The sequence below is a fragment of the Mesocricetus auratus genome, unplaced genomic scaffold (genome assembly GCF_017639785.1).
Source record: "Mesocricetus auratus isolate SY011 unplaced genomic scaffold, BCM_Maur_2.0 Super-Scaffold_100006, whole genome shotgun sequence".
In the NCBI taxonomy this organism is placed as follows: domain Eukaryota; kingdom Metazoa; phylum Chordata; class Mammalia; order Rodentia; family Cricetidae; genus Mesocricetus; species Mesocricetus auratus.
In genome coordinates, this window is record NW_024429190.1 from 6,988,288 (window position 1) to 7,001,557 (window position 13,270).

General features: G+C 41.1%; 1 protein-coding gene across 1 annotated transcript in view; it reads right to left on the reverse strand.

Moving 5' to 3' along the window:
* Positions 1 to 13,270, reverse strand: part of Abca13 (ATP binding cassette subfamily A member 13) — a 423,762-nt gene that overhangs the window by 364,998 nt on the left and 45,494 nt on the right. Inside the window, exons 7-8 of the mRNA XM_040746666.1 lie at positions 12,155 to 12,285; positions 2,303 to 2,436 (exon numbers count right to left, since the gene is read on the reverse strand). Coding sequence (XP_040602600.1) covers positions 2,303 to 2,436; positions 12,155 to 12,285 — 265 coding nt within the window. The remainder of the gene's footprint in view (positions 1 to 2,302; positions 2,437 to 12,154; positions 12,286 to 13,270) is intronic.

The following is a 13,270-nucleotide window of genomic DNA, read 5'->3' on the forward strand; positions in this document are numbered from 1 at the left end:
TCTCTCAATCTGCAGCATACGTCCCTCAATCTGCAGCATTTCAGCATCAAACTGGAAAAAGACAACGGTTGTGATCAAGGAACAATAGAGCATCTTTGCTCACCCCACACTTTCCTTTAGGACTCACATGAAAATTACTCACTTGTGACTATCAAAAGCACAGTGCCTCTTGTGGTTTTATTCTTGTTGTTCTCTCTCTCTCTCTCTCTCTCTCTCTCTCTCTCTCTCTCTCTCTCTCTCTCTCTTTCTAAGTAATATTAAGGTCATGTGTCCTATTAAAAAGACAAGGCGTTGCCCCTGCCTAAACACTCAGTCTGTGAGGACAGTATGTGCAGACAGTAAGTTCCATTTGACAGGCCCTGTCACAGAGGCTAAGGAAGTTGTGGGATCCCTGAGGCTGGAGGGAAGTCATGGGGACTCCTAGCACATGGAACTCATCAATCATTTTGTACAGGCAGAAAAAAGGTAGTGATGAGTCCCACGTCAGACCAGGAGCAGTATATGGTAAGGCTCCCCAACAGGCATGGGAAATGGAGAGATGTAAGTTAGACCAGACACGGAGAGGACCTGAAGACAGGAACAGGTGACAGACATTCACAGGCTTTTCATTAAAGTGGGAAGCAGATTCACCAACCCTGATGTTTCCCATGCTAACCCCCAGGGCCTATGGATGCAGTTTCCCCAAGTAGTAGACAAAAAGCCTAAACCTTATGGGCTTCTTGGCTTCACACAGCCCAAGAGTCTTGAAGCTGGCAAATCTGAGAATCTTCTTGGCATTTTATTCTTCACCAAAACATGACAGGGAATATTACATGGCCATTCAGGGTAAATGCAGCACTCAGGTATCTTCCTCCACTAATAAATTCACCAATGTCATCATGAGCTAAGCACCCCAGACCTCATCTGGTCCTAGTTACTTCACCAAGGGTCCCCCTCCAAACACTATTAGCAAATTCATGAGTTAGGGTTTCAAAACCCTTGGGGTGTGTTCAGACCATGACAAATACATCAAAGAAGGGTACTTACTCACAGGGACATGGGAAACCATAGGAAGGTAACTTAGATCCCACCCTAAGTACATGAGTACTTTCTAAGACTCCAAAAGGAGATATTGGGTCTTCACTTAGCATCAAGAAAAGTCCTATAGGCATAGGTCAGGTCTGAGAGAAGGAGCTCATGGACTAAGGATGCAGAAGCAGGCAGATCTCTGACTTTGAGTTTAGCCTGGCCTACAAAGTGAGTTCCAGGACAGCCAGGGCTGTTAATTAGAGAAACCCTGTCTTAAGAAAGAAAGAAAGAAAGAAAGAAAGAAAGAAAGAAAGAAAGAAAGAAAGAAAGAAAGAAAGAAAGAAAGAAAGGAAGAAAGAAAGGAAGGGAGAGAGAGAGAGAGAAAGGAAGGAAGGAAGGGGAGAGGAGAGAGGAGGGGAGGGGAGAGGAGAAGAAAGGAGAGAAGAGAAGAGGAGAAGAGAAGAGAAGAGAAGAGAAGAGAAGAGAAGAGAAGAGAAGAGAAGAGAAGAGAAGAGAAGAGAAGAGAAGAGAAGGACATCTCTATGGGCTGCTATAGCTAAAGAGCTTAGAGTTTGGGAGCAGCACACACTATCCTTCCAGACTACCATCTCCCATTGCTATTACCAGACTAGTCCCAGTGCTGTACAGTTGCTCCTCCATTTCTATGGCGCACTGACTCCAGAACCCTCCAAAGATTTCAAAATGGTGTGGTGTTTGCATAAGACCTGCAAGTCTCTGCCTATGTATTTTAACTCGTTTCCAGGAGACATAAAATAGTTAAGTGCTCTGTAAACAGTTACTATGCAATGCTGTTTAGGGTGTAATGACAAGGAAACAGGTGGCATATATTCATGTTTTATCTAAATCTTTGGGTCTACGTGAAACATAGATTCAGGGGGTGACTGATGGAAGATGGCCTTCTATCTATATGTTTCTCTTATTGGTTGATGAATAAAACACTGTGGCCAATAGAGGCAGGACAGGGAGATAGGCAGGACAAGGTGAGGAGAATTCTGGAACATGCAGGTAGACGCAGTCACCATGTAGACCACAAAGGAGTAGCAGGTCCGGTAAGATAAGACAATGTAGAAATACATAGACTAATATAAATGCATTAATAATTAAGACAGAACTAGCCAATAAGAAACCCAAGTCACCGACCAACAATTTTATAATTAATATAGCTTCTGTATGTTTATTTGGAGCCTTGAAGGGCCAGAAAACTCATGCTTACAGGTAACTATATTGTAGAGTCACTCTGAAGACACCATGAGAAGAAGATGAGTATGAATACCTCTTTCAGCTCAGCTGAATAATTCAGGATATGTTCCATTTGATGGTCATTGAAACCAAACTGGGACTTGAGATCAGATTGGACTTTCTGTGGATCCCATACCATATTCTGCAGGGATAGGTGGTAAACGGACTCTGTGAACACAGATGATTCATGCATTGATTATTTTGATATTCAGATATGACTATAGTAATTAAGAAAATATTTTATCTCAAAGTGAATAAAAAATAAACTTAATATCATTAAATACCATTTGTGAATAAATAAGAACAATGGCTGCAGAGGTGGCTCAAAAATTAAGGTTGTTTGCTGCTCTTACAGAGGACACAGTCTCAGTTCTGAGCTCTCATGTGTTGGCTCACAACCACCTGTAACTCCAGTTCCATGGGTTCTGATGAGGTCTTACCTCCATGGGCACCTAAATGCACATGATATACATAAGTTTACACACACACACACACACACACACACACACATACACACACACATACACACACACACACGTCCATAGAAAAAAATAAATAAATTTAAAGAAGTATAAACAAAGCTGATACAGTCATCACCCTTCATGTGCAGAGTACACATCGCAAGGGCCCTAGTAGATGCCTAAGAACATACATAATCAAACCCTGGATACAGCAAAAACCTTGCACATATGTACCCATGAGAAACTTTAATTTATAAAGTAGGCATACTAAGACATTTAAGCAACTAGTAATAGGACAACAATATGCCTTGATAAAATTGCCAGGGTCACTGCCCTTTGTATTTGGAGGCTACTATTAAGTAAAATAAAGGTTATTAAACAAAAGCACTACCATGCCATGACAGGTGGTTTGATAACCAAAAGTAATGTTGGCTACTAAGTGACTTATATACAGTGTAAATTTGGGACAAAAGAGTGATTCCTGCTCAGGGCAAATGGAATGGGAAAGGGTAAGCTTTTATCTCATTATTCAGAAGGTCATGCATTTTAAAATATGTGGATCCAGGCTGGAGAGATGACTCAGAAGTATAGAGTACTTGCTGCTCCCAAAACCCACATTGTATGACTCGCAGTTGCTAGTAATTCCATCTCTGAGGATGCAATGCCTTCTTCCAGTCTTTTTGGGTATCTGTGCACATATGCTCACATACACACACACACACACACACACACACACACACACACACACACGATTGGGGAAGTTCTTCTGTGTTTATTTTCTCTTATTGGTTAATGAATAAAACACTGATTGGATATTGGCCAGGCAGGAAGTGATGTAGCTGGGCAGAATCAGAATATAAGCAGGGATAAACAGGAAATCGCCTTCTTCTCATCTCTGTGGAACTGGGATTGATATGTAAAATAAGCTTGATTCTAATTTAAATAAAAAAGAGAAAGAAAAATAAAGAATAAGAAACCTAAGTCCCCAGCCAACAGCTTTATAATAATATAGCACCCGTGTGTCTTTGGGGCAGAGAAGGGTAGCAGGTCCTAGCCAGGCCAAGAAACTTTCACATAACAAAATGGTGCCCAATGTGGGGCGCAAAATTCCACTTAAAATCTGATAAAAGCTTAAAAAGGCATTTTAGAAACAAAAGAACAAAGATAAGAATGGCTTCTTGGTAGCAGCATTTTCTCAGGTGGGCTCTGTTTGCTAGAAACAAGCAAAGACTCACATGGCTCCTTTAAGGGAGGTTTCCTGACTCAGCATAAATGGAAAAATCACAGGGCTCTTTTAAGAGGCCCTGCTAACAATTGAATGGTGTGTGTTCGAACAACTGGCAATGGCAGTGACCACATCTCCAAGCCGGCAGCATGCTGCTTGATGGCAACAAAGACAGTCAGTGCGCACATCTCTCAGCACTGGAGGTAAACATACCCTGCCATCTTGGAAAGTCTGCAGCTAAAACAGCCTCCACTTTAATTTTAGCAATGATGTTTAGCAGATAAAAGATGCATAGCCAGAAAAAGGTAATGATTCAGATGAAGAAAAGACCTCTGAGATATCATCTCACTCCTGTCAGAATGGCTAAAATCAAAAGCATCAATGACAGCTTATGCTGGAAAGGATGTGGAGAAAGGGGAACACTCCTTCACTGCTGATAGGAGTGCAGCCACTTCAGAAATCAGTATGGAGATTCCTCAGGAAAATGGGACTCAGTCTCCCACAAGACCCAGCAATTCCACTCTTAAGCATATACCCAAAAGAAGCCCATTCATACAACAAGGACATCTGTTTCACTATGTTCATAGCAGCATTATATGTAATAGCTAGATCCTGGAAGCAACCTAGATGCCCCACAACTGAAGAGTGGATAGCGAAAATGTGGTACATTTACACAATGGAGTACAACTCAGTGGGAAAAAAAAAAACAATGGAATCTTGAAATTCCAGGCAAATGGATGGCACTAGTGAAAGGTTCAGGCATTACGCTGACCTGCCCTGTTACCTGGCAGGATACACTCAGGCAGCACTCTGGCCAGCCCAGAGTTCTGTGAGAACCACGCAGGTACAAAGGACCCCGTTAAAGGATCCCTGCCCACTTACACTCTCTTTTACGTCTCTCTTACTCTCATCATCATCATCATCATCATCATCTCTCTCTCTCTCTCTCTCTCTCTCTCTCTCTTTTAGTTTATCTCTCTCTCAGTTCTGCACGGATTGGTTACCCCTCACCCCCCTTTCCTTCCCCGTACACCAATAAAACTCCACGTGAGACCATTTACTCACGGTTTGTGTCTCATTACTGGATAAGCCTAGACATTTTAATGACTAGAAGAAACCATCCTGAGTGAGGTAACCCAGTAACAAAAAGACAAACATGATATGTACTCACTCATATATATTTTTTAAACAGGGATCAAGGGGAGTGTCACCCTACAATCCCATTGCCAGTGAGTCTGGGAAACAGGGAGGTTCCCAAGAGAGATACACAAGATACCCCAGAGAAGGGGAATGAAGCAAGATCTCATGAGCAGATTGGGAGCATGGGGGGAGGGGAGAGGGAAATGGGAAAAATAGAGGAGGGGGGAGAAGAGGAGAGGAGAGGAAGATATGGGGGAGTAGTAAGGTTGAGTCAGGGGAAGAAAGGAGGCCAGAATGAGAGATACTATAATGGAGGGTGTCATTATAGGTTTGAGGAGAGAGATAACACTAGTGAGATTTCCAGGGATCTACAAGGATGACACCAACTGGCAAACTAAGCAATAGTGGAGAGACTACCTTAATTTCCTCTCACTGATAATGAGATTGACGACTACCTTATAGACCATCCTAGAACCTTTATCCCGTAACTGATGGAAGCAGAGGCAGATACCCACAGCTAAACACTGAACCGAACTCCTGGAACCCAATGACAGAGAGGGAAGAGTGATGAGCCAAGGAGTCAAGACCATGATGGTGAAACCCACAGAGACAGCTGACCTGACAAGGGGGAGCTCTTGGACCCAAGACTGATGGGTGAGAGGCCAGCATGGGACTGATCCAGACCCACCTGAAAGTGATGTCAGTGAGGAGACCTCAGCAATCTCTGGAGCCTTGGGTAGTAGATCAATGTTTACCATGGTGTATGAATGAACTTTGGGAGCCCATTGCGTATGGAGGGAACCTCTCTTAGCCTGGGCACATGGGGGAGGGTTTAGGCCCTGCCCCAGATGAAGTGACAGACTCTGGAAATCTCCCATGGAGGGCCTCACCCTCCATGGGGAATGGTGTGGGGACTGGGTGGGAGGTTGGGGGGACTGGCAGAGGGGCAGGGAGGAGGGATGGGAGAGGGAGCTGGGATCGACATGTGAAGCAAGCATGTTTCTAATTTAAATAAAAAATATATTGATAAAAATATATATGTAGACTTGTGAGAGAAAAGAAACAGGATAAAGTTTAAAAAAGAAAAAAAAAGAAAGAAATAGAGTAGCTGGGCAGTGGTGGCACACGCCTTTAATGCCAGCACTTGGGAGGCAGAGACAAGCAGATCTCTGTAATTTCAAGGTCAGCCTGGTGTACAGAGTTCATTCCAGGGCAGCCAAAGTTACACAGAGAAACCCTGTCTCATAAAATGAAAAATAAAAGTAAAAGAAATAGAGTAATAAATAAATAAATAAATAAGCCTCGTAAAGATGGAAATACACAGAGTCTGGATACTGTATGCTATTGCCTTGTCTTTGAATTGTGTGACTGCTGAGGAAAGAGCACCAACTGCTAAAAGAAATGCTGCTGGATTAATCCAACTTCTATATTTCAAAGATGCCTTGACTTCAAAATTTAGGGGTAAAGATGTGTTACTTTGGAAAAGAGATTTTATTTGTGTTTCCACAGAAAATGAAAAGCTGTGGATTCTTTCCAGACTAATATGGTCTGATGAAGCAAGAACCCTTGAAGCAGTGGCCCAGGTGATCCAACATTCAAAACAGCTAGGACAAGGCAGCCTTGCAGACCACTACAGCCAGGATTTCTGGGTCCTCTTAGGATACCCAAGACAGCACCCCCAAACAGCGGGAAGCATTTTGGAGAGAACAATACCCATATTACCAAGTATTGTTTATAAATGCTTGTCTTCATTTAAATGGGGTTGGGGTTGGTTATAAATGGTTAATGGTCACAGCCAAACTCTTTTTAAAGGAAATAGGGGGAGTATGATATGGAAATGAGTACTTTGTATTGGGATTGATTTTCATTTATTGATACAAATTTAAGGTCAAATTTTTGATATGTCTATGTCTCATCTTGTTTAGGTATTGTGTTTATACAGATCTTTTAAAATGTAATGCATACATAATTAAATATAGATTGTATATAGTCACCTATAATAGTCGAAACTTATAGTTAGGTTTTCCAGATATACAGAGGTGTATTTGAGATGGATAGATAGTCTTCAAGCCTTTCAAAGACCTACAGAATATGGCATTTAAAATGGTTTAGGGTTTTTCATGACAGTGAGACACAACTGTTCCTGGCAACAACAATTAAGTCTGAAAAGGAGGATAGGCATAAAAAAAACTTGTTATGGATTTTGCTTTCAATATGGTGAGACCATTTGGGTAAGAAACCGCACTGTTTGATAGACTAGACATTCAGGACCCGCAGTAAAGTGACTGCTTGATTTGCAAAACAAGACAGTCCTGAAGAGTTCCTGCTTCATGGAAGAGTCTGCTAGACATTCTTCAGGACACAGAAAAATGACAGACAGACAGACAGACAGCCAGTGCAGGAAAGCAGTTTAAAATTCCCTGCTTTGCTGAGAAGTCTGCCAGACACACTGTGGCCTATGGGCGGAAGATAGATGCCCCGACATTTCAGAAGAACTTCGGGTGACTGTCCAGGCAGAAAGAGGTCTCTGTCTATTCTAGGGTTTATATACTGTCTTTCTTGGTCTTTCGTGAGTTGAAGACCTATAGTTATGGTTATAGCTTTCCTTAGTTAGGACTAAAGGTAAGTTACATATGACTTCACACTCACATAGATAGGATAGATGATAGCATATTTTCTATAAATTTTGCCAAATGTTAATGGACTAAATATTATAACTATAGTTCTTACTTGATAACTGTTTTGTTATATATAAGTTTACTTTATTAATGTTAAAAACCCTTTTTTTAATTTAAACAGAAAAGAGGAGATGATGGGGGAAGTCCTTCTGTCTGTTTCTCTTATTGGTTAATGAATAAAACACTGATCGGCTGATTGGCCAGGCAGGAAATGACATAGCTGGGAAGAATCAGAATATATGCAGGAACAAACAAGAAATCACCCTTCTCTTCCCTTCTCTCCTTTTCTCTTCTCTTCTCTTCTCTTTTCTGTTAAGATGCTGAACAGTCCAGATGTAGGACACCAAAGGAGTAAGAGGTCCCTGGACCTTTCTCCAGTAAGATAAGACCACGAGGAAATACTCAGATTAGTAGTTATGTGTTAATAATTAAGTCAGAACTAGCCTATAAGAAACCATAGCCAATGGCCAACAGATTTATAGTTAATATAACTCTTGTGTGTTCATTTGGGACCCAGGCAGCTGGCGGGAAAGAGTACACGTCACACACACACTTAAAGAAATGTTTAAAATCCATAAATGTCTTATTTTGTTAATTTTAAAAGTATCTGCTTACTATTTGTAGCGTGCAGTTAGTTGTAAATAGCTATAACCATACTTAAGGGAAAACTAGTGTTCTAGATACTATGAGAATTGTAGTGAGTGACTCAAGACTCCCACATGAATGATGACACAGTTCCAAGGAAGAACTGAAAAGTACATTTCAGGAGCTTTGTAAAAGTCAGATTAAAGAACTCAGTTATTTCACATCTAGTCTAAAACGCTGTCTCAAGAAGATTAATCAGATAAGTACAGTAATAGTTTTACACTGACTTCATACTAGTTAAATATTGAAAAGCAGCTACCTGTAGCATCAAGGAAAAAGACTCAATGTAAAATGCTACAGAGAGACCTTCAAGTCCTATTCTAAAAGCTCAAGCCATGGTATGGAGTTCATTCAAACTAGAATAACCAAGACGTAAAGCCTGTAAGCTGCTCAAATTCTCAGGTGACACCACTTGGAAGTGCCAACACAAACAAATCTGGGAGCCTGATGAAATCCCTATGGAGCACATCCTGGCAACTGCAAACATAGCAGCACACAAGCCATTAGGAGAACTTTAGTCAGCAAATTTAGCAACTAGATGGATCATTTCAGATCACGATTCTACAGCCATCTGCCATGTACCTTATATGTACCAGTCTCCTTCAAGATTTCTCCACATGTGTGATCTCATATGATCCTTAAGCTAACGTGGGATTCTACAGATAAGACCCATGACACTTTTTAAAGGATATTTATCGTTTTTTAATTATGTGTGTGGGAGTATGTTCACATGCATCCAGGTACCCATGGAGGTCAACAGAGCATGTTGTATCCCAAGACTTTAGGTTTCCAATAATATTGTCTTTTCACAGTGCTGTGGGTCAAAATAAGATTGTTTTCTAAGGTTAAAATTGGTCCTCAATGGAATGTTGATGAGATGTCAGACTGGGAATTGAGCATTCCCACATGAGATTTGTCACCAAAAAAACAGCACAGCAAATTCCCCTTTTGAGAGAAGAAGAATAAGACAAAGTTGTATAAAATCTCATTCCTAGAGTAAGATAGTGTTTACACTTAAAGAATGTGGTTCCCAAGCCTGAGTTGTAAATACCTATTCCCATTGATATATCTTACTAGAATTAGACATAAAATTACAGAAAAGAACAGAAAAGATAGTGTCATCAGTCTACCAAAATGCTTTGGAAAAGAAAGATAATGTTCTTTGAAAATAAAGAGCAATATGGATTGTGAAATTCGAGGCTGAACAGTGGCATGTTCCGATCATGTGACAATGTCAGTGAACAGTGTGACTGGGACAGAAGGATGGTCCCCTTCCTGGACACACTGTAATCTGTTACCAGGAAAGGCATTTTTGTTAGAGACAAGAGAAATAAAGACAACTTTTAGTGGTCTCTAGAAGTCTATTTTATAATTTATTTCTCAACTCTGACTCAAATGGATAGGAAATTACTTTTAATTACATTCTTTAAAGTAATTATATCTCCAATTGTAAGCTAAATTGAATGTTATAATCTGGATGATTAGCAAAAATGTCTGCTTCCAGATCAGTTTGTTAAAATTGAGGTCATGGAGAACCTTTCAATGGGGTATTTAATATACCTCTACCCCACCCCCAGGCTTTTATTCTGCACTTAAGAAATAACTTCTGGCAGAACTAAATTGATATTAAAAAATGAGTTAATCTTTAATGGCCTAGCTTCCATCACACAGAGAAATCAAAGAAACCCACCTTCTCCATGAAACCTACTATATTATATCCCAAGATTCAAGTGAAATTTTGGAGTGAGGGAGGGTATCGTGAAGGACCATATTGTGTTAGCATTTTCCATACAGCAGGAGAAAAGTGGCTGGGTTGGCAGGAATCTCTGTGAAACCAATACACTGTATAGCTCAGGACCCTGAGTCACCAAAGTAAAAGGCCAATGGGAAGAGTGACCCAGGGCTTGTCTGTCTCCAGCCCTTGCTAGCACATGCCTCCAGAACATCTCTCTACAGTGAATCGCTGAATCTATTGCTTCTTTGGTCACTGAGACTGAACCTGGCCCCCTTTCTGAGTCAATCCTTGGCACTGCCTGATACAGCTCAGACACATTGACCATTGAACCCTCTCCACTCTCCACTCCTGCCAAGCCCCTGCCTGTCAAACACTGGTCCCCTTTCCTGGAAATGCTCCTCAGCCATGCCAATGAATCCTAACACTCTTCAAACACCCCCTTTGAAGAAGTCCCTGACAAAGATGCCAGATCCCCACTCTGTGGTCTCTGTTTTCTGTACTGACATCTTTTGTTTTCTTGCAAGCGTGACATCTCTGAGTGCAGTTGTCACTCCTTACTGGTGATAGCTGTGATCCCAGACACTTCAGAAGCCAAGCCTAGAGGATTACAAGTTCAAGACAAGCCTGGGAAACTTAGTGAGATACTTTCTCTAAACAAAAATAATTTTAATGTAATGTAACATAAAAAATTTAATGTAATCATGTTTCAATGTAAATCACTTTATTTTAATGAACTCACAAATAAAATACCATGCACTCAGATTAGCCTAGCCACTCAAACAAACGCTTGTCCAATACTCAAATCTCGATGAGTTTGCACAAAATGAAAATAGTACATGGGAAGGTCATGCTAAAGAGATGGTTCAGTGGTTAAGAGTGAGTATTACTTAATAACGTAAGACCTGAGTTAGGTAAATTCCCGGTACCCACATCCAGTGGATCACAACTGCCTCCAGCTCTAGAGAACCTGACGCCCTCTTCTGACTTCTGCAGGTACTGTACTCATATGTGCAAGCTTATACACATATACATATAATTTAAAATAAAAATAAAATGTTTTTAAGTATTGAATATATATATATAAGTGTGGTGAGTACTTGAGTGATGCATCAGGCTCTAGATTCAAACTTTAGTCTCTCTCTATCTCTCTCACACACACACATACACAGAGAGAGAGAGAGAGAGAGAGAGAGAGAGAGAGAGAGAGAGAGAGAGCAATTTCCATTTCAGTTCCTAAGTGAAATATTTATATGGGTGGTGAAGTTGGTGGATTAGTAATGATGGGATGAGTGGGTGGGAATGAATTAAATGCTATATAAATAAGTACAGATGGGTGGGCAGATGAACAGCCAAATAGATCACATATGGGTGGCTAGATGACTAATCAGATGGACAAATAGACAACAGATGATAGGAAATGAATCCTAACTTCACTGTTCTCTCACTGTATTAATTCCCACTGTGATTCCCATAGAGAATTAAACAAAGAAAAAGCCAAAGGGAATAAACTTGTAAGTAAACTACTAAAGCCAAAGGCAACAAGAAAGCGGGGGTCCCATCCCCCTCCCTGAAGAGGGCTACTTACTGCCTACACAATAGTTTGCCTTCCTTGAGCAACCTCACTGTTTTTTCCACTGCTTCCAACTCCAGTTGGAGGGTACTGGAATTTCCTCCCAAAAGGAATGTAAAGAGATGAAAGGTTAAAAATCACAGAAAAAGTGGTTTGTTTTAACTTAAAAGGCAGCTTACAACTTAAGGAATTCAAAAGTCAGTTGTTTGAAACGTTCAGTGCAATTCTTACTGGCAATGACTGCAGGATTTTCAGTAGCAGTAGAAAGTCAGTCAGTTTTGACTTGGAACCTATGTCATCTTTTACTAGAAGAAAGAGTGGATTTGGGGTTGAGATGTTCATTAGTCACTTCTTGAAAATCGCTGTGGCTCTGTGCTTGCTAAAGTATTGCAAGAGTGGAATACCCTCAGTACAGCCCTCAAGGCGTCTCACCATTGGCAGCTACTCTGTGCTGCAGCAGAAACCGCAGGGTGGAGATGGTCACATTCAGAACATGTCTAGAAACCTGAGGGATCGTCTGGTGAAATGGCAGCCAATCCAAATCTCCCAGAGATGCTAAGGAACTAGAACAGAAACAAGAGCAAGCAGAGTGAGTTGGCAAAATTCCACACTTACTCAGTCCCCATTGGCCAGACGCCTGCCCTGTTCCAGAATGTTTCCAGACCATTAACATGTCAGCATTCTGCTTAGTTTGATGCGACCCTGGGCAAGATAACAAGCAGAAGTGAGTTCCTCTCTTGAAATACCCCAAAGTAGCTTTCACACACATCCTGCTTTGGGGTACACTATCATGGGTACTGCTTTATGCTCAGCCTCGGGTCTACCTTCCCACTCTGGGCAGCTGACAAAGTCCACAATTGAAAAGAGGATGAGCAGTCAGCTGGGCTGCCTCAAGTTCAGTCTAACTCCTGGAGAACACACTGCACTGTATCCTATCCAGGGATCTGAAAAAGTCATGGGCCAATTGGTGTTCTCAAACCGTTTTACAGAAAAATGGGTTTTAGACAAGGGGAGGCCATGGGTATATTATATGCATTCTGTTTTTAAAATGATATTGTATAAATAATTACATTTGTAGGTCAGAAAACCTGCTCAGCTGAGGTGGAACTATATGTGTTTTAGCAGCATGAGGCTGACTCCACCATACATCCTGGTCCCAAACAGGTGATCTCCATGTGGTTTCTCACTTAAGAAAAGCTCTCCCTGCAGCTTTGTGCAGTTAGGAGATTCTCAAGACTGTGAAATAGTCCCTGAACCCCAACATCACTTACAAGCAATGTCTATGATGAATAAATTTTCTTGCTATCATAGAAACAACACAAAACAGAAATGAAACCCACACAGAAGGTGACGCTGTTTGTCACTTTCATCAATACCTTCTAGTTTCAATTTGTACTTTGTAAACAATTCTCACTGCCCACTGCTAATACATCCAGCGCTTAGAGCAATGGGACAGAGGGAGTCTCCTGCCAACCATGTCCAAATATTTAAGATGATGAAATGTTAGGGTGTGATTCATTCTCTGCCATTCAGCAAATCTTCATGACA